This window comes from Polyodon spathula, chromosome 21 (assembly GCF_017654505.1).
Source record: "Polyodon spathula isolate WHYD16114869_AA chromosome 21, ASM1765450v1, whole genome shotgun sequence".
NCBI classification, from domain to species: Eukaryota; Metazoa; Chordata; class Actinopteri; order Acipenseriformes; family Polyodontidae; genus Polyodon; species Polyodon spathula.
In genome coordinates this window covers 2,209,551-2,231,185 of record NC_054554.1, presented here as the reverse complement: position 1 = coordinate 2,231,185, position 21,635 = coordinate 2,209,551, and the positions used below count along the sequence as shown (strand labels likewise).

The 21,635-nt window shown below is 42.5% G+C and overlaps 1 protein-coding gene across 1 annotated transcript in view; it reads left to right on the top strand.

The window, feature by feature from the left end:
• LOC121296670 (FH1/FH2 domain-containing protein 3-like) overlaps positions 1 to 21,635 on the top strand; it is a 50,519-nt gene that overhangs the window by 15,741 nt on the left and 13,143 nt on the right. Inside the window, exons 4-13 of the mRNA XM_041222438.1 lie at positions 3,073 to 3,140; positions 5,588 to 5,693; positions 6,725 to 6,819; positions 7,856 to 7,967; positions 8,389 to 8,483; positions 9,753 to 9,896; positions 12,300 to 12,679; positions 18,819 to 18,959; positions 19,896 to 20,000; positions 20,820 to 20,843. Of these exons, the coding sequence (XP_041078372.1) occupies positions 3,073 to 3,140; positions 5,588 to 5,693; positions 6,725 to 6,819; positions 7,856 to 7,967; positions 8,389 to 8,483; positions 9,753 to 9,896; positions 12,300 to 12,679; positions 18,819 to 18,959; positions 19,896 to 20,000; positions 20,820 to 20,843 (1,270 nt within the window). The remainder of the gene's footprint in view (positions 1 to 3,072; positions 3,141 to 5,587; positions 5,694 to 6,724; positions 6,820 to 7,855; positions 7,968 to 8,388; positions 8,484 to 9,752; positions 9,897 to 12,299; positions 12,680 to 18,818; positions 18,960 to 19,895; positions 20,001 to 20,819; positions 20,844 to 21,635) is intronic.

The following is a 21,635-nucleotide window of genomic DNA, read 5'->3' as shown; positions in this document are numbered from 1 at the left end:
AACCTGCAGTAAATGTTCTGGACAGACATTCAGGGAAGCGCCAAGACTGATTGATTATAAAAGAACAGTGGTAATGTCTTAGAGAAACGATACAGCGAGAAAGCTTCATTAGTCAGCAGCCAGTCACTGAGCACTGTAGAGACTTGTAAAGATGATCAATGCTGATAACACGTGGGGTCAGCCTAGTGAAGGTCATTATACCAGGATGCCAGTATATCTGTGGAGGGTGACTCACGGTTTACCACACAGCTTGTAAACACTGGAGGTCAGCTTTATAAATAAAGCCCATGGTGGCGTGTTGTATTTCAAAAGGATATCCACTCGCATGGCTTGAGAAGAAAACCAGCACCAGGGAAAGTGAGCAAACGCTTCTCTTATCAAGATGGAAAAAGTTTTATTTAGAGGGTGTTTTATATTGAGTGAAGCTGTGGATAATTTAATATGAATAGGAGGTGGAATGCACAGTATTGTGATCAGGTCTTCAGTACTTCAAACCCAGACTATGCTATACACATTGCTTCCACTATCTTTGGGAGTTTGCATACAAATGTGAATTCAGTGGGAAATAAGGTCAGCACCTTCATAATTCCGTTTGATTTAACCAACCCGAACCACACTGATCATGTTCGATTAACCAACATCTAACTCTGCAGCACACAGCGCAAAACCACAATCCGTTTCAGGTGAATGACAGAAACGGCTTTGTGAACACACTCCCAAAATGGCAATGCACAAATCAAGTGTTTACTTTGGGTTTAGTTTAACTGCATTTAGCTCCCCTTATATATATAATCTCCTGCATACATGCCCATTTAGCTGACTGAACCATATGTGAAAGCTTTATTTTAAAGCAGGTTAGAGCAAGAGTGCTGTGTCAGGGGCTGAGCTAATCTTTAAAATTATGCAGAGGTGTTTGAGAGAGAGAGAGAGAGAGTAATGTAGAGGATTGCGAGTGTGTCAGTCATATAGGATGCTATAACAATGTGATAGTCCCATAGTGACTTTCTGTATGCTCTTGTATAAATCAACTTGGATCGTACTGCACCCTAAAATATATGTTTTGTGTTAAATAGTTTAGCTAATTTTAATGTGGCGTCATTACCATGATTCAAACTAGCAGATACAAACCTTTTTTCGTACAAACTAGCTCTATACAAAGGAATTCCAGATGGCCGTATCGCATCAATCTCAAGGTCTTCTATATATTACTGCATATTAATAAATACAATTCAGCCATTATTAATTAATATAGGACTTGGTATAACAGATATGTTGAAGTTCAAATGAGCGCTGTGTGTTTTTGCTGGTTTGAGTGGACAACATGCATATGGCAGGGCTATTTTACTGGCAAGGTATCCATTTACTGAGCTGTTGATAAATGTGACGCTTTGCAAAGACAATATTGTTCCTTGATGTACCTGTGAAACTGAACTAGCTAGCAGTATTAGTGCCTGAGCTTTCCAACTGATAAGCGTCTTCAGTGTAATTGCCATATCATTGGGGGGGCTGGTTAGTGCTGGATGCAGCCCTTGTATTTGATGGCGATGATGTGATCTACATTTGAAGCAGCGCTGGCGACTCACCCAGTGTCTGAAGAGCCTGGGAAGTACTCCAGTGCACCATGGTGTTAACTGAGCATGCTGGTAAATGCTTTTTCAACTCGTCCCTTTTGTGTGTTAAATGAAGCTTTCTTATTTTGGCCTGGGTTCAGTGAAGGGTCTGCCTGTGGAAATGCGGTGTGGTTCTGCAGGGCTGTGTGTGATTAAGTTTGCTGCTAGTTTGGCAGTTTCTACGGTAGAAGAATGTGTTTTCCTCTGAAGCCCATCTCTGCTAATGATGCAGTTCGCTGTGTTTTAGTGAATGTCCTTATATGGACCCTGATACCTAGGATCTGAGCAGAGAGAGCATTAACCATATCCTCTGCAAAACCAGATGGGATCCACAAACCTGGCTCTGAGCTGTCACTACATTGTGTGAGCACCTTGCTCCCCCTGCTGGCCAGATAGAAGACAGACACGCTGAGCAGAAAATACATTGACTTGCTTTACCCAGAAATGGGGGCAGATGACCTTTTGCCCCAACCTTAGTAAGCATTTCTGTTGACCTGCATTGACCCCTCACCACACCCCTGATAATCTCTCGAGCAGTTAGCTTGACAGGCACGGTGAGATTATCATGCAGTGCTTCTCTTTAAATCCTCTCTTTCTTCTGACATGTTGCCTCTGGTCTCTTCTGAGTTTGTTTTGAAGAATGAAAATGTGTGGTTTTGTAGCACAAAGCTTTGGTTTATAGAAGCTGTTCTAAACAGCGCAGTATTTGTCTCCCTGTCTGTATGCATCCATTATATAGCCTATATGATATATAAGACATTCCAGTAAGGAATCCCTTAATCCCCTGTAAAATGGAGTTCAGGCCTGGGTCTCCATAGATTATCAGAACGTAAAAGTAGCGTTCAAATTGCGTCATCTCCAGCTTCAGGGCCTGTTGCTTGTGATACCGGCAGGCTGTCGACAGAAGCAGCCTGTTCATTTCAGCTTGTCCGTCACAGATAGCGAGACCCACATGATACTCTGGTGGCGTATAGAGCCTATCAAGAGTCCCATGTTCTTCCTCCTGTCCTGTGGAAACAGACTGGGATATGACACAAAGTTACATAAGCACATGTAAAACTTCACCTCCTAGCCTGGCTAGCAGGAGTAAAAGTGTGTTGTTTTCTCTCTGAGTCTATCGCACCAGTTTGAGCCATTCCAGGTTTTCCTGTTGGATTAGGTGGGCTTTTATCTCTGTGACTGGTATAATTAAACTTGCAGTAAAACCTGAAATGGCTCCAGCTGTTGTGCAATGGGAGTCTCTTTTCTGTCCTTTTGTATACTGCTATAACCTCCATTTACTCTGAGTAACTGGGATGGGGGAGGAGGGGTGTGTGTGTGAATTATTATTATTTGTGCATTGTCTATGATAACAGGGCAGAAGAGCATTGCACACAGCAGGGCTGGGACATAACAGATATGTTTGTAAAAGCTATGTCCGATAATCTTCTTTAAAATGTCATATTCATTTTTTTTCCCCCAGAAAAACTGTTCAACTCTCATGGGCCCGAACTGAGACGATCCCTCTTCTCTCTGAAGCAGTTATTTCAGGTATTCGTCTCAACAGTGAAGCATGGACAGCTGGAGACCCCAAAATCCTGATTCCTAAAGCGGGGGAACGTCCCCTTGTCTTCCATTCCAGTGCACGGTCCTATATTATTGGCTTGATCTTCAGCAGGGTCCAAACTGTGGAAGAGCTTGGAATGGACTGGAAGAGAAGAGGGTGCTCTTAAGAGACTCCGGGATATACAGTGTGGTGCATGCATAGTACCTGGCATTTAGCCACAAGGGCATTATCGGGCTAGTTTGGCTGTGTTTCAAACAGACAAAGCTGCCTGCCCAGCGCACTGCGTTTTAATGGGGGCCCGTGAGTCGGAGCACTGCGTTTTAATGGGGCCCGCGAGTCGGAGCACTGCGTTTTAATGGGGGCCCGTGAGTCAGAGCACTGCGTTTTAATGGGGGCCCGCGAGTCAGAGCACTGCGCTTTAATGGGGGCCCGCGAGTCAGAGCACTGCGCTTTAATGGGGGCCCGTGAGTCAGAGCACTGCGCTTTAATGGGGGCCCGCGAGTCAGAGCACTGCGCTTTAATGGGGGCCCGCGAGTCAGAGCACTGCGCTTTAATGGGGGCCCGCGAGTCAGGGCACTGCGTTTTAATGGGGGCCGCGAGTCGGGGCACTGCGTTTTAATGGGGGCCGCGAGTCAGGGCACTGCGTTTTAATGGGGGCCGCGAGTCGGGGCACTGCGTTTTAATGGGGGCCGCGAGTCAGGGCACTGCGTTTTAATGGGGGCCGCGAGTCGGGGCACTGCGTTTTAATGGGGGCCGCGAGTCGGAGCACTGCGTTTTAATGGGGGCCGCGAGTCGGAGCACTGCGTTTTAATGGGGGCCGCGAGTCGGAGCACTGCGTTTTAATGGGGGCCGCGAGTCAGGGCACTGCGTTTTAATGGGGGCCGCGAGTCGGAGCACTGCGTTTTAATGGGGGCCGCGAGTCGGGGCACTGCGTTTTAATGGGGGCCTGCGAGACTCTGATAGCTTGATTTGCATGTGGATTGGAAGCCACTACATGTGGCTCCCTGTCAAAGCACACAACTCAAACAGAAGGAGGGAAAAAATGAACTATAAAACCAAACAAGTAAAAAAATTACAAGTCGAACTGCAAAATCAATTAAATTAAATTTGGTGCCTGAGAGCCAGTATATCTAAGCAAAAAAATAACGTCCATAGTCTATTATAATTTTACTAATGGGCTTCCTGTAATTGTTGTTTCTATCCAGCAGGTGGCTCCAGGGAGCAATGTTACTGTTCTGCTAATTACTGTAGGCATGTCATTACTTTCGAAATATCTTAGGGGCTGGTTTTCCACTGAGGGCAAATTGCCCATGTCATGCATTTACAATGCAGTGGGGAGTTTGTCTGTAGACTGTGTTCCAGCAGTATGTTATTCAGGTTTAAATATTCATGAAGTAGCATTTAATATCATATTTAGATTCAGATTTCAGTATACAAACATTAAAAAGAATCAATTCACGATCTGTGGCTTTACCAGTGGTGTCAGGAAACAGCTCTTGGAAGTGATGTGGATAATTGGATTTTGAGATGAGAGAGGTGTGACTGCAGGTCTTGGCAGTACACAAAGTCTGGGCTTCAGACCCTTTTTCCCAGTGGCATGAGAAACTCATTCCAAGCTTACTAAGTAACTCGTTAGTGTGAGCTAGTTACTTTTTATTTTTTTTACATTTAGTTTTTAATGGCAGCAAACAAAACTACAGTATTATAACTTGGGTATACTAACTTCAGATACAATTGATCGAAATGACCTGTTTTGAATGCTGTGTCCCTCTATCCTGTATAAAATGAGCAGAGAAATGCTGGGTGTGCATGAGTTACCAGCCCTCCTCAAAGGTTCACAGTGGTGTAGTAAGCCTAGGGAAGGGGAATTGGTATTGCACATAGACTACAGACAGAGTAAGTCATAGGACAGCGTGACAAAGCATTGTGAAAAATGGAAAGCATGGTAAACTGCAAAACCTATTTATGAATCCAAACTAATAGTCCAGAAAGTGGCTGGTTGTTAAACAACATGACAGGACGTAATGATGAATGCACATTGATCTGCTTCATGAATGGTCTTTTCTCTTCTGCTCTCACTAGAACCAATGTGGAATCATAATATGGGATTTTTAAAATTTGATTTCTTCTGGTATTACTGTATTCTATTCAAGAACACCTCTTTTGGCAGACACTGAAATGGGATTTTTAAGTGATCGAATAAGGATTTTAGCTGTATTCTCCATGTAATTTGCTGTAGTATATTTCTTAGCGCTGTTTGGTCGAGCTTTGAAGAAACAGCACATTTTTTCACACTTTGTGACTCCACATCCGTTCTATGCCAGCTGTTAAATCACCCACACTGTTCATCAGTGGTTAACATTAGAATTCATGCTAATCTCATGTAAGTAAACTGGTTTTATGTTATGTTTTCTTTCCCCCTCCTTGGCAGGATGATAAAGACCTGGTCCCGGAGTTTGTGATTTCAGAGGGGCTGACATGTCTCGTTAAAGTCGGAGCCGAGGCGGATCAGAACTACCAGAATTACATCCTGAGAGGCAAGATATGTTAATGTCCCGGGACAGAGAGTTAGCATAGTGAAACACAGCACTTCAACCCCAGCTAGCATAGTGAAACACAGCACTTCAAACCCAGCTAGCATTGTGAAACACAGCACTTCAAACCCAGCTAGCATAGTGAAACACAGCACTTCAACCCCAGCTAGCATAGTGAAACACAGCACTTCAACCCCAGCTAGCATAGTGAAACACAGCACTTCAAACCCAGCTAGCATTGTGAAACACAGCACTTCAAACCCAGCTAGCAGTGTGAAACACAGCACTTCAAACCCAGCTAGCAGTGTGAAACACAGCACTTCAAACCCAGCTAGCAGTGTGAAACACAGCACTTCAAACCCAGCTAGCAGTGTGAAACACAGCACTTCAAACCCAGCTAGCAGTGTGAAACACAGCACTTCAAACCCAGCTAGCAGTGTGAAACAGAGCACTTCAAACACTGGCAAACTGTGTGCTGCTGGGGGAAACAAAAAGGAATAGAACTCTGCAATCGAAGGCTGACATTTATAAAGTTGTCTGTTTAATATGTCAGTGTTTTTTAAAATAGGCACAGTAAAACATGCATAAGACACACACGCTCACACAAACGCACGTGCTCACACGCACATGCACACGCTCACATGCACACATGCACAATAAAACCACTTTTAAAGTTCTTGTACCAAATAATTATAAGAGTAAAGGATTTAAGACTGATGTTAAACAAGCAAAAAAATGTTCGGTTTGCATGGTGCATTTTTGGGGAATTTCTATAATAAAATCATTTGATTCACATATGTTTTTGTTTTTTGTTTTATTACAAAGGAAGTCTTTTCACAGCAGTGGCTATAGTTTCTATAAACACTTACTGTATTACTGACCTGTCCCAAACTTGAACTCTTTGATTTGAGAATGTTGAAAAGGTTTTGATATTAATGATAGTAATGCTAATAATGCTGATCTCCTGGTGTACTGACAGCTCTCAGGTCATTGATATTAATGATAATGATGCCGATCTCCTGATGTATTGACAGCTCTCAGTCAGATCATGCTCTTCGTGGATGGAATGAATGGTGTGATTAACCACAGTGAGACTCTCCAGTGGCTTTACACTCTCACTGGCAGCATGGTGAGTTCTATTGCAGACTAGCAGAGCAAATCTGTAACGCAGGTCATCTAGGCATGGAGACCGAGGGCTTACTCGCCAGTACCACACTGGCACACTAATCGCATGCACAGTGAAAGGCAATGGGGCTGGATATTGCAAAGCTTGTTACTGCAAAGTATAAATGACTCCCTTATTTCAAAGATAACAAAATGACCTTTCAAATTCTGAAATGAGAATTAAATACCCTGAATGGCTTCAAGTGCCTTAAATGAAACACCTGATGTGTTTGTTTCCAGTTTTGTAACTTTAACCCTTTTATGCATGGACACCTATGGAGGACAGATCAAATAGATCTCTCTTCTAGTCTCTATATGAGGACATATAGAAGACACACATGCACCCCACCCCATATGTTTACTCTTGTTAGGACTGAAGTCATTGTATTTTGTATCTTGCTCTTAATTGTACTGTAATTCTTGATATGTATTTTTTATATACAACTGTAAGTCGCCATGGGTAAGGGTGTTTGCTAAGAAATAAATAATAATAATCAATGGAGGGGGGGGGGGGGGGGAATTCAATTTACTGCCCTCTACCAGAGACAGAGAGGGTTCATGTCAGGGTAGCTACACCAGAGCTCGGACACTGGGGTCTCCTGGCTCGTATTTCTTTCGTTTCTGCTATCGTGGCTGCGATCTGTCTGTCTGGTTTTCGTTACTGCAATAAATTAACATGTTTTATGTGGCTCTCTGTTGACACCTGCTGGAAGGGAAGCTGTATCCCTCTCTCTCTCTCTCCTGTCCTGGATCCCAGCTCGGGGATTACTCACGCTTTGTTCAGCCTCTCTCTCTCTCTCTCTCCTGTTCTGGATCCCAGCTCAGGGATTACTCACGCTTTGTTCAGCCTCTCTCACTCTCTCTCTCCTGTCCTGGATCCCAGCTCAGGGATTACTCACACTTTGTTCAGCCTCTCTCTCTCTCTCTCCTGTCCTGGATCCCAGCTCAGGGATTACTCACGCTTTGTTCAGCCTCTCTCACTCTCTCTCTCTCCCCGTCAGCACCGTCTGGTTGTGAAGACTGCTCTGAAGTTGCTCATTGTGTTTGTGGAGTACACAGAGTCCAATGCTCAGCTTCTCATTCAGGCTGTCAGCACGGTCAGCAGGCAGAGAGGTGAGTCTGTCCATATTCTCAGTAGGATTTTAAAGCGCTGCACGCTGCGCTCCCTCATTTTACGTGAATGCATTATGAATGTACATTGATTGGTGTTGACCTGTAGCAACATTTTTGATTTTTTTTCTTTTTTTTTCCATCATCCCTAACTTTACAATCTTAAAATCTGGTGTAATTGTGTATTCCTTTTTATTTCCTTTAGATTCTCAAAGCTGTTAGCATGATATTTTCACAAAGTACTAACCAAGAAAGTTATAAACGGGAATATACAACTCCGACATCTGATGCTGGGGCTTGTGTGTAGTTTTCTCAGATTCATTCTAGAACTGTAAATGATGCTCCCGGTTCTAATAACGACTTGGAGGAATTATCTTTGAGGGTCTTGCCCACATTGTCTTTTTCATTATGGTTTGATGCACAGACACCAAGCCGTGGTCCTGTCTAATTGAAATACTGGAAGAGAAGAATGGAGCTGACTTGGAGCTGCTTGTATTCACAATGACACTAATAAACAAGGTACTGCGATCATTGAGACTTGCTGACTGTTTACAGTGGATGCAATGATGTTTTCATATGAACACCTGTATGACTCCAAATCATAAGCAGGTAATTCTGGGATCATCTCAAGCGTAGCATTGCCTTCCTCGACCCTCTCGGAGCGAATGATACGTCCCTGATTTGGAAACAGTGTAGCTGCCTCCCGACCCTGGCCAACAGTGTGATATTTGGGGATCTGTAAAGGTTGCGTTCCCTTTTATTGAATGGTTTTCTTTTTCACGGGCTGCTATTAGCAGTGATGTTCCGGGTCCTTTTGTGTTGTCGATCACCTCTGCCTGCCTAGCTGTGTCCTGACCGCTGTGCTTCAGGGTGCATTTTTTATGTTGCATCTCACGTGCCTCGTTTGTCCAGCCTTTTCATTTATTTTTTTACCTACCAGTGCATTCTTACACTTTTTTATGTTATCATATCCCTAACCCTTTACCAGCCCTTCGTATCCTCCTGCTTGTTATCACTTTGTACTGTTGGCCTATCGCTGTGCCTTTCATAAACCCTTTGTGTACTAAACTTTCAGCAAAGGGTTTCTTCTGGGTTGAAAGCACATCTGAGGACAGATGGTGATATTCCAAATCAAACAGCTAGCATTTTAGCTAGCATCCTGAGCTGCTTCACTGGGCTGTTCTGATGTACCGTACCTCCCTTGTCTACCGGAGCCTGTTTAAAATCACAATGCTTGTGACGCACGCAGCTTGCGCTTTTCCTGCTGCTAAAAGTGCAGCACGTGTTGCTGTAAATCAGTGCAGCTGTACTGGAATAAGACCTGAATCTGAGTCGTTTTCCATGATGTTCTGTTGTAGGCTATATTGTGTTTTTGGAGATCTTAGTTGGGTAACGAATGTAGAAATGATTATCCACCATAGTTTTAACTTGTTCAAATAAATACATTTTGTCATAACTTTATGAAAGCAAAAAACAAGCTCTTCTAGAACAAATAAAGAACAGCTGTGCATTTATTTTTGGAGCTCTTAAATTCACCTCCTGAGTTATTCATTGGAAGCTTTTGAATATGTTGGGTTTTTTTTATTTAATTTTTTTAAATAGATTTAAACTTGGAGCACTGGAGCAAAAGGTCTGTGAATATGACCCAGCTTTTGTGATATTTATGAAAGGTGCTTTGCCCAATATATTAGACTGTGCTGCAGGGTTGCACCCTTAGACAGGGTCCTTTGAAGGTGTCCAGCAATGCTGTCTGTGTGTGTCTGACCCGCTCTCTCTTCCTGTGTTCAGACACTGGCAGCTCTACCAGATCAGGACTCATTCTACGATCTCACTGACTGTCTGGAAACACAAGGCATGGAGACTGTCATCCACAGACACATGAACAACAAAGGAACCGATTCAGACCTGAAGCACCAGTTCACTTTATATGAGGTAGGAGCGCGCGCTGCATTCCCACGCGGAGACACTCCCCAGCAAGGGTCTTTCAGCTCCAATCAGTGAGAAACATTCATTTTACATCTGCATTGCTTGCCAGTGTACAGCGTGGTAAAGTTTCATGTTATTGCTTAAGAGTGCTTGAATATGAAATCATTTTTCTTTGAGGTATATTCATTGAAATTTTTTTTTAAAGTACGTTATTAGGGGAAAGTTTGAAAAGCTCTGTGTTATTCGACTATTGCCCCACAGAACGATCACTGTTGCGACAGACAGGCCTCAAATAGGGACATGCACTGGGGATTGTTTTCTTGTAATTGTTTGCAATGTGATTTGTTATTGTTATGTTGTAAGAACGCTGATTCAGTGCTTCATCCTATATTGCACTGTGGTGACTCAGGGTGCCGGTCTGTCACAGATCATTTGTTTTGCTGACAGCTCACTAGATTCATTCTTTCCAATGATGGTGATAGTCACCATTAGATTACACTGCAGGACATTGACTTGATCCTAGGTCTAGACGTGAGGTTCCAGCAGGCTAAATGCATGTTGCTACTTGCCAGCAATGCAAATGTGCATGCACTACATACAGAGAGAGCTGTCTGAGGTCATGTTGCTCAGATCTGGAATACATCATGCAAGCTTTCTAAATGTATCCCAGCACCAAATAATCCATCACTGCGTTTAACCAGTTTTGACAGAATGTTGATCAAAATTGCAATTAGCAGTGTTCTGTTACAATGAGCCTCACCGTGGCAACAAATTACTTACATTGAAGTCCAGTTAGTCTGTTTTAAATTGGCCTCAAATGAAAGCAGTTGAACAATCTCAACAGTTATTACGTTTCTAAAATATCACTTCCAATTGCTTCACTTCCAATTCCAATTGTTCCTGTCACAGTGGCTGGATTGTCAGCTCCCTTAGTCTGGTGCCTGGGTTTCAACACACAGTTGAGTCACTGGTGGGGTGGGGGGTGATGTCGCGACCTAGACTTCCAGTATTAGTAAGATAAACACCCGTCCGAAACCGCAGACTGATGTAGTGGAGAAACACAGCTGATCCTGCTGCTTTCCAAAAAAAGTTTATGGAGTATAACTGACCATTTCAATACTCTTTACTGTTTATTTACATAGCTTTGTCAGAGGGCTAATTCTGTAATTTCTCTCTCTCTCTCTCTCTCTCTCTTTATTCTGTGAGTCTCAAAATACATTTCTACTAATCTTTGGCAAGGGAGCGTGTTAATTGCAGTTGGTAACACTCAGATGAGCGCTTAGCTGTCCTTTTGAACAATTTATCTGGCTCCTTTGTAATCTCTGCATCTCAGAGGCTGTTGGAGGTTATTAAGAAAAACTGGTGTCTTAAAAAACAAATTCAATAAGGCTCTGAATGTCAGGACAGAGTCACACGTAAAACCCTTTTGAAGCTGGCTGTATTGCTGCAGAAACTGGTTAACAATTTTAAAGGGGAAGTCTTATTCAGCTTGAACTTAAATGCTGCTGAATGAGACTTCCCTTTTAAAATAAGCTGTCCGCACATGAGAATACATGTGTGAAACAGTGACGTCCTGTAATAAACTTTGTGTCCTTCATACAGTGCTTTCTTTATTTTTGATGTTTTTGATATTTCATTCTTGTTCTTCATATTTCTCTCATGGTATTTTATTGTATGGTGCGGACCTAGCTTATATGTGAAGACAAGTCCGCTTACATTGTGTTTGTGTGTGTGTGGTTGGTAAATATGCTACATGAAAGCAACGCAGAGTAGTGACACTGCAGGAGACGGTGTGTTGAGTGCACGAAGTCACATGGGAAGTGACTACATTAATCAGCTAGGCATGGGAAATTGATGAGGAGAAAGAAGACTGATGACTAACAGATGGGGATTTCAAGGACATTAAAGCGTTAGGAGTATTTTTGCTTTCACATAGTTTTTGTCGTACTCACTAAATGTTCTGGTGAAAACATTTCCAGTAAATGTTGCATGAATGCGTCAGTTTTTCCTGAAGCAGTAATGGTGAGATACAGTACTACTGTTCTAGTGAATTCTTCATGCGTTCTGTTTTAGGTATATGCTAATCTTGTATATGATAACTGATACACAATAAAAACAAATATATACAGTATATTGTAATCAATTGTATTATTTAGCCAGGGATATTTGGGCAATTTGCCAACACAGTTTATTTCTTGGCATATGGTCTGCAATTGGAATTTAGTTTACAGAAATAGAACCTAGACTGAGTCTTCGTCTCTTTAGTTTGGTTGATTTGCAAGTACAATAACTGGAGTCGGATTTAACGTGGTGTTTGTAAATGGCCATGTTTTGAAATGGTATCGGTGCGGTTTGTTTGTCAGGCCCTGCATTAAGTTTGCTGGTGCTGTCCACCCCGTCTCTCTGCAGAATGCCTTGAGGTTTGAGGATGGCGAGCTGGACGGGGCCCTGCCCAGTGTGCAGAGGGACCGAAGGAAGTTGGCGCCGAGCGCTGAAGAAGGCCGGAAGAGCAGGCGAAGTTCAGGACAGAACATGACAGAGGCAGCGTTCGCCTCCACAACCCCGTCCTCCTGTGCCTCCCCCAGCCCCACCCTGGAGAGCAGCCTGCCCAGTTTGAACCGTTCCCACAGGACCCCCCTGCCCAGCGACAGGGCTTCCAGGTCCCAGGACTCAGGATCCCAGAGCTCATCTCCTGCGCTCTCTCCAGTCTCTGGGTCTCCCATCGCATCCAGCAACGGCATTCATTTCCCTGCCGCAGAGCTCCAGCAGAGCGAGGGGCCCCCCAGCACGTGAGTATTGAGCAGCACGGCATGGCATGGCACGGCACGGCACGGCACAGCACAGCACAGTTTCCGGACTCGTTACAGCATTATGGCAATAAAAATATCAGCAGCCCAGATGAGAGGAAAATGTGCTTCCAATTAGCTTTTAAAACATAGTGATTTATGGTAAACACTGTTCTTGTGCAGATAAGAAATGAATCTCTTTGGGGGGGAAAAAAATAAATATGAAGAAACCTTGTTTCCATTCCTGGAAAAGTTTACAAGAACAAACTCAGGTTTTGGGAATTTTTCATTTTAGCCCATCTGTCTGGCCCCCCTCTTGACTCTAGATACCCTACATGTACATTTTGTAACTCCAAGGAATTTTTATGTTCCCACACAATACCATCTAATTCCTGAGTAATTCGAATTCGGTCATCACTTCTGGACTTGGTAAAGCACACTCGCTCTGTGTTGCATTCACAATAGGAGTGTATTGCATTCAACTGATTTCCAGTATTATGGCACAGCCGAGTCTGTGCAAGGTGATGGTACTGTAGCTAGCTGTCCCTCTTGTTTAAGTGAGTGCTTTCGTGATGTTTTCAGTGCTTGTGTCAACAGCGCCCCTGCACTGCTGGCCTGTGAGAGCCTTGAGTAATGCTGACAGATTGGGGACTGCTTGAAATGCTTGCTCTGGAAAAGCATGTATATCAAAAGCTCAGAGCAGCCAGAAAAACAACACATGTGGGGGAAACAAATCAAGGTGGACAGAGCTATGTAATGCATTTGTTATGTAACTTTCCATATGTGGTAAAAAAAAACCCAAAAACAAAACAACTATACGTTTCTCACACTGCGTCTGCTGGAGCACGCTGGAGGGCTCAGCTGCTTGAGAATCTGCTCAGACATGCAGTACAAAGCAGCCCCTCCATTTAGGACCAGCTGCGCCAAGTGGCCATACTAACTAGAAGATCCTTCTCAATAAAATGAAATACATTTAGTTTTTAAGGAAGTATTGGAAACAGGGAGTTATGACTGGAGCAATCAGTTAAGCAGAATATGTAAGCCAGCTTTCAACTCGACTGCCTTTTAAAATAATGAAAGTGTCTCCGAGATGACAAGTCACATTTAAGAGTCCAGTAATACTAATACAGCTGGTTTAGTACTAGTCTTGGAATACTCTACCTAAGTTAACGTTGGATAGTGCACGAGTAGTACTAATCTCGGTCTGTGAAACCAGCCAGTATGCTGGGGTGCTATGGAGCATGCTCTAGGGCTGCTTTTGAGATACAGAAACCTCTCTTTAAACTGTATTCCGGAATGAACACTTGATGTGAACAAAGAACATTATTGATGCACACACACACGTTAGTGCAGTGCAGTTTGTGCTGGGCCACCCTGGGTGGTGTACAGATACCTTCTGGTTTTCGTCAATGGACTAGGGACTTTCTCCCCATTCGGAGGGCATGACCCCTGTGCACAGTTGCTGTGGAATTGCGGGACTCGTTGTTTTCCTTTGCCCTTCCTGTAGATTGCAGATGACCCGTGAATGAGTAGGAGAAGAAGAATATTAACCGCAGTTGTTACAAAGCTCTGTGTGGTGGAGTTAGGATTAACCACTTGAGGCAGCATTTGAAAGGAAGGCTGACTAATATCTTATCAGGTCAGATGGTATTCAGCCTGTTACCCCATGGGGTTGGAATCTCCAGTGGTATATGGAGGCTCTGTTCTGCACAGCACGCTGCGGGAGACCATACATACTGTAAGGTTTGCAAAGTTTACCCAACTGCCTGTTGTGATAGAATTTTACTGTCATATCTTTGCAAATTCTGGCAGCGAATTTGACTTTGATTTATGGTACAGTACTGGCCCTCTGCAGCCAGACCCCTTGGCTTGTACTGATTCAGGAGTCGCATCATAGTGTTTACAGTGCAATGGACTGTAATCTGCAGTCTTCATCCATCTTTCCAACTTGCTCTGAACTACACCCTTCCAAAACAATATTCAGTTGTTGGTTTTTTTATGCTAGTGATATCGATGGGAGACAGTACTGTATCTAATCTTACTGTCTAAGGAGTCTGCTGCGTTGGTAATAAATAGTGCATCTCTAGAATGACAGTGATAGCAGCGCTGTCCCAGGGCCTGTGTGATTAGCAGATGTTGTGCAGGAGCGTTGCTGCCAAGGCACTACTTGGCTGTGTTAATGTATCTGATTGGAGACACGTGTTTGTTGGACAGGTTTTTGCACTCAGATTAACGGTCACAGGATGTGTCTGCTGAAATTAGCTTCTTTATCAGCTGTTTGTGTAGTTATGGGAGTTGAGCTGGGGAGCGATGCAGCTGTAATTCTGCTGGTAACTCTGGTGTGGTCTGGTTTAACTGCACCCAAGCAGCCGTTAGCAGAACCGAGGGGCATGTACCCTTGACAGGCCATGAGTTCATCTATGAGCCAGTGCAGAACACAGCACGCTTATGGAAATAATTAGCAGTTTGCATAGCAGTTGGGTCCATTCCAGGTTCTATATGCCTAGTTTTATAAGCTTGTGTGACTGATACGCTCAGAAGTATTGTACTGTATATTATAGCTTTTATAGCACTGTTTCTAGTGCTTGAAAGGAACACCTACTCTATACCCCAAAGCTGTATCAATCCATCTCTAGGTGCTTGTAGGGGTGTGCTTCAAACAGCAGGGATCATCCCACAGTTTATTCAGGGCTGACGGTTCAGCAAGGTCTGTTGCAGCGAGGATTACTCGGACCACGTCGATACAGTAAGCTTTAGGGCATCTCTTTAACACAGTCCAGCACAGGGCTGAAAAAAATAAACCTGCTCACTAGGTTTGCAGTGTTTTTCTGTATAACAGATTTCCGTAATTAATGAGGTCTGAATTGCATGAAAAATAGACATATAGCACCTCTGTAGTATTGCTAAAGAGTGATGCGAGTAGAAGTGTGCGTTGAAAGGCTGGATCTGATTTTAAATGAACAAACCGAAATGAAATTTTGACAGCAGCTAAAACAACTAATGAAAACAAGCGCCGTGAACACTGGAGAGGCAGTGAGCTTTGTTCTCTGTCCCTATTATTATTATTATTATTATTATTATTATTATTATTGTAATTCCCTAACTTCTCCCTTGAGGAAGCTGTGAAACATTCTCCAGGCTGAAGAGGGCTTTCAATCAGCCGCTGCAGAACACAAACACCAAACTGCATCCTTCAGAAACCCTCAAGCACAAAGCAGCCAGCACAACCCCAGCCTGCTCTGGATTGATCCTCTGCATTCTTTGGGTTTAAGGAATTAATTCAGTAATGCTTTGGGCTAGCGTGTTCTGCGGACAGACAGTTCTGCTCAGTTTTATCTTTTAAGAAAACAAAAAAACAATAATAATAATAATTGGCACGCACTTGGATGGTTATCAGTTTGCTAACTGAAGCTGTGGTTGAGATTTATTGTTTTAGTTTTAAAGAATAAATATTGTGGTCTTCTAGCATGACACAGTTAATGCAGGGTATCTCCGGGCTGGCGTACATGCAACTGGAGTATTTCCTGGACATGGTTGAGCTTCCGGGATCTCAGAGTGTCTGGTTTTCAAAGCTTGTAAACCTCTGAAACCTGTACTTCTAAAACACAAGTTAACAATCCAATCCAGTCCAATACTATGTAGTAGAAATTCGGGATGGTCAATAGCATGAGACTTTGCATAACCTTGCACACAAGAAATGTGGCTTGGGTTATTTTATGTACAATATTGTTGGAAAACATGGATTGAGAATTGATTAGCAGTTTGCTACGCATGTGGACTAGCAGAGCTATACTGGTGTTCTTTTCTGAAAGGAGACTAATATTGCAGATAGCAGACTGTTTGGTTCAAATTGCATGTACTGCTTACAATTGATAGAGATGTTGCGTCTACAAGCTCTTGCCCAGCATTGACTGCAAGCTAACGAGATAACAATGCTGTGCTAGAAGGGAACAGGCTCTAAAGACTTCAGAGAGATCGAAAGAGATAATGCCACTGGGATCACAGGGGTCGCAAGAAGATAACAAAAGGCAGATGTATGGACCTTTTGTCTCCAGGAGTGTGAAGAATGCACTTAGTTCAGAGGTTGTCACACTAGACTACACACACACACACACACACACACACACACACACACACACACACACACACACACACACTCACACAATGAATTAAATTACCTTGACCATTGGTTAAGTGTCAGAGAAAGGGGAGGTGGACCATCTATACAGAAGGGTATTTAATGTCATGCAAACATTGTAATGATGAGTATTCTGTTTGTCCTGTACCTGGGACCAGACTCCCTGCATATTTCAATAAACCTGGCAACTGATTGAAGAAAAGGACTCTGTGCATTTTCTTGAATCTACTTAATCACCATCATTTTTTTAAAGTTACTTCAAATATGTATGTATTTATTTTTTGCTGTTTAAATAGATCTCTTGGATGCTTCGCATAGTGAAATCTGCTGGCATGCTGTGGTGGGACTGTGTTAAATTAGTTTTATTTTGGGTTCTTTACCTCTCCAGGTCTTACATACCATTCTAAGTTTAGTGTGTGTCTGCTACAATCAAAACATTTTATACCGTGTTGATAAACCGCCTCTGCTTTATGAAGGTTTTTCTTGGAAGTTTCCACACTTTATGAAAAGAGTTATTTTTTAGCTACTGGGTGTTCAGCACTGAGTAACTGTAACAACAAGAATAGTTTATTTTGAAAAGAGGGGGCAGAAAGAGCCTGCAGTGGTTTTTAGAGGAGTTTTGTTTATAGACTTGGCAAATGCGTATCTGTTATTTATGTGTAAGTGTTGCATAATGACTGAACCTAGGTTCCACTGTAAAATATTATGAGTTGATTGAGCTCAGACGATCGTGCGTTTCACAGAAAATTAGAAAAAGAGGCTGAAAATACTTCAGTAAATCACACTGCTTTTATAGGGTATTAATTACCACTTTGGCTACTAAACTTTAAACAAAAACATATTTTTTATACCCTTTTTGCCTTTTGGAGCTGATGCATGTAGATTGTATACAAATGGTTTTGCTATCCTTACGCTATGCAAGTCAGTAAAGGTTTCAGTGCAGTGTTCAAGCTCATTAAAAAAGATTTCCCTGGCCTTAACCTCTTCCTGAATGTTGTGATGATTTAAATAAGGTTTATGTTCATTAACCCTTTCTAAAACATCCCTCAAGTGTCTGTCTAGCTACTGAGAAAGTTATGATTATTATTATTATTATTTATGTAAGAGTCTGGCTGGGTCCAAAATGGTAATAAAAAACCGCGGCTGAACACAAATATGTACAAACAGGAGCACTCTAACTGGGTTTGGCTCTCAGATAAAACAGTACCTCTTGAGACCTAGGCTCAGCAAGTCTAATAAAGCACAGCTCCAGCCTGCCCTGCTAGTCAGAGCCCAAGCAGTGATGCTGTCCCTGGCTTGAGCTCTCCAGTGCAGTGTCAATTATGCATTCATCAAGGTGTGATGTCATTGCTGACTAAACCCTAACCCTTTCCAGGCCTTTCCAGAGCTGGTAACACTGCTTCAGCGGGCATTGATTTATACCTGACAAACTGCATGTGTTTGTTAGGGTGTAGCAGTAATCCTAGTATTAAAGCAGTCCATTGTACGTGCAATTAGTACCCACACTGCTGCTACCTGGAGATTGGATGTTAAGCACAGTGCAAATAAAAGTAACCCTGTTACTGCTGCTGAATAATGAGAGTTGGAAACTGAACCTCTATTTACTGGTTTCCTACTGCGTACTGCAGTTGATTGCATTTAAGAGCTTTTACCTTAAATTGACTCCTTTTGTCCTTGAATGATCATTTGAGTCTTTTGAACCAGCAGAACCAGTTGAAAACCACTAAACTGCCACCTCTGACCAGGCTAGACCAGCATGGATCACTGCTGTCAATTCCAGCAGGTTGCACCTTCACATGTGGTTTAATAGTACAGACACGGTAGCTGCTATTGCAGTGTAATCAAAGCCCCTGAAAGCAGAGTCTTACCCCAGATGGAATTTGGGATTGTTAACTTGTCTGAAGGCACTTGACCACCTTGGGTATCCAGCTTTGGTTTCTGTGGATGGGTTCCTGGCTCTCTCTATAATCTGCTTCTTACTAACATCGCTGATTTATCATTCAGATCATCTTCTCACTGCCCTGGTCCTTTCGCTAGGGGGCGCTCATTCATCAGTCATTATGTGCCACCTCTGGGCATTGGGAGAAGGTCTAGACTCTCTAGCGGTCAGTCGGTGTCCGGGGAAGCATCTGCCACCTCTGCCAGGTTTGTAAACTGCATCTTTCTACCATTTCTCCAATGGTACGAATTGTCACCTGACATGCTTTTAATCACGTCAATCCAGTCTGCCATTTCTCTAACCATTTCTCTTTGGCAAAGGTGAGCTGGCCATTATCGTTCAGGCAGGATTTCAGTTTATTAAGTGTCTAGCAGGGTTGGAAATAAGACTCCAATTGCATAACAGTTTGATCCATTCCTGGTTTTACTATGATTTTTTAAAAAGACACACCTGAGCTTGTTACCTATACACTTTGGCTAATCAAGCTCGTAGTAAAACCTGGAATGGATGAAACTGCTATGCAATAGGAGAGTCATGTTGTTTCAGGTCATTTGGATACTGGATGCACTTCGAAGGGTATCTAGGGTAAATCTCTTTTCTTTTGATATTGGCAGGTTTCAGTCTCTTGAACCACACACTTTTAACAAGTCGGTACCCTTGCCTTTATCAAATAGTATGCGTCACAAACAAAAACCTAGTAAAATGGCTCTTCATTGTTACAATTTGTCAGGATAAGTAGTAGGTTTGTTAGACTATATGCAAACATTACATGTAGTTTTCAGTATATTAGTTGGGGAAACCTGATTTGCATTCAGAAACGCACTCTCTGAGGCAACGATTACATGCATTGAAAACAGTTCTTTAAATGAATCCCGTTCCATGCTGGGTCCGGGAACACAAACAGGAGCAGCACACAGAATCCTTTGGCGTGAAAGACAAACTGAGTGTGTCAGTGTTGCCCTGCCAATCCCAAGAGAGGAGAGAGGAGAGCAGAGAGGTTCAGAGAGAGAGAGAGAAAGGCTGACAGGAGACTATTTTGTCTGGAGATATTGAAGGACCCTTGGTTCAGTTCTCCAGTGTTGGATTTGTGCACCATTGCAATGCTGGTTCCTCTGCTTCACCTTGCTTTCTCCTGTCTGCAGCCCTGCTTTCCAGGACTCCTCTCCCAATGGGAGCCAGTCGGATCTGCACTGCACTCTGCCGGTGTCGGAGAAGGAGGGCACAACTTCTGAAAGAGGCATTTTCAAGTAAGTTGCTTGAAATGAATGAATACATTTCTATATACTTTAGGAACTAGTAATGTGAATAGACAGATTTGCTATTACTGTATGGCATTTTATACAGTATAGAAAGTCAATATTTTATAAATGTGTTTTTAAGTTGCTAGGGATCAAATCTGAATTTCATAGTGTTAACAAAAGTGTTACTTCTGTACAAAATGCTTGACAGTGATTTTAAAAATACAGTACCCGACTTTTGATTAAACTTTCCAATAGATTCCCATTAATTGCATAGCTTGTTTGGTAAGAGTTTTATGCACTTGCCTAGACCAGAACATGTCATTCTAAAGAACAGATGTGTGCATTTATAATAAGATACATGGTTCACAATTATATGGAGCTGTTTTTTGCAATTATATTATAGTATTTAAGGAAGTCCTATAAAGTTTTTTCATTGTCATTAAAAAAAGCCCTGGAGCTGCTGATCAGCTGCTGCTACTCCTGCTATGATCGTGTAAATGTAGAGAAGTCCTCAAGCGTTCCGTTTGTTTTAACTATTGCTGCACCCCAACAGCGTTTAACCATAACATTTCCAGGCTGCTGGTTTTATTAATCAATACACTGTATTACGAGGAGTTTGCTAAAACGCTCAACGCTCCTTCTCCTTGGCTTTCTCAGCCATGTACTGCATAACTATTCTCCTTTTATTTTATTTTTTTTACTGATGTCTGTTTCTTTCTGTCCTTCTTTCCCTTTTTTTATAATGTTTGGCTTCAACCCTAATCTCTGCTTACTGCTCTGCCATCCAACATTCCTGTCTGCTGCAAACCTCTTTTCCTTTTACAGACTGCATCAAACTGATTCTGCTTGGTAAGTAGAAACAGCATGCTCAAAGAATGGGTGATTTATTTTACACCATGGTGAGACCTTGTCATTTTGGGGTAGAACATTTAGAAATCTATCTGTTTTAAACTCCAAGCAGCAAGAACTGGCTGGAGCAGCAATGCAGCACATGGCTTTGGTTTGGAAGGCAGTAATCTGTTTGATTTCATGGGCATCAAATCAGCCCATGCTGGGGGATTTCCAAACCCCCAAAGAACTGCAGAACAGGGAAAAAGAATCATGCTGAGTGTGTTTTACTGCTATTGGCATTTTAGTGTTTTTGCATGATGCCTATTATTATTATTATTATGATGATGATGATGACAGTTAATTATAAATGAGAGATTTTCAAACTTGTTTAAATGAGACCAGCTTTAGACATGTCTTGCATTCTAAATGTTGCCTTTTTTTATTGGTACTTGTAGTATTACATTTACGATGTCAATGAGTTGCTTTAAATCTGTATTGATTTTCTACACCATGAAACAATAGGTAGTGTACTCAATCGCTCCTAATTTACTTTAAGGCATTTTATTTAACCAAGAAAAAAACATTTTTAAAAATGAAACTTCATAGCAGTCTTTAAACCCCTGCTGTTGTCGGTAAAATGTGATGGCTTGACGGGTGCTGACTGGTTCAGTGCAGCTATCATCTTTTCAGCATTGCTTTTATACAACTTCCTGTCTTTCTGATTCTCCTGTGCTGTTTTCTGATCAAGGCTATTATTGTGCGAGTTTTGTATGTGTCACGCTTCTCGTTTAGTTGAGAACAAGGGCAGAA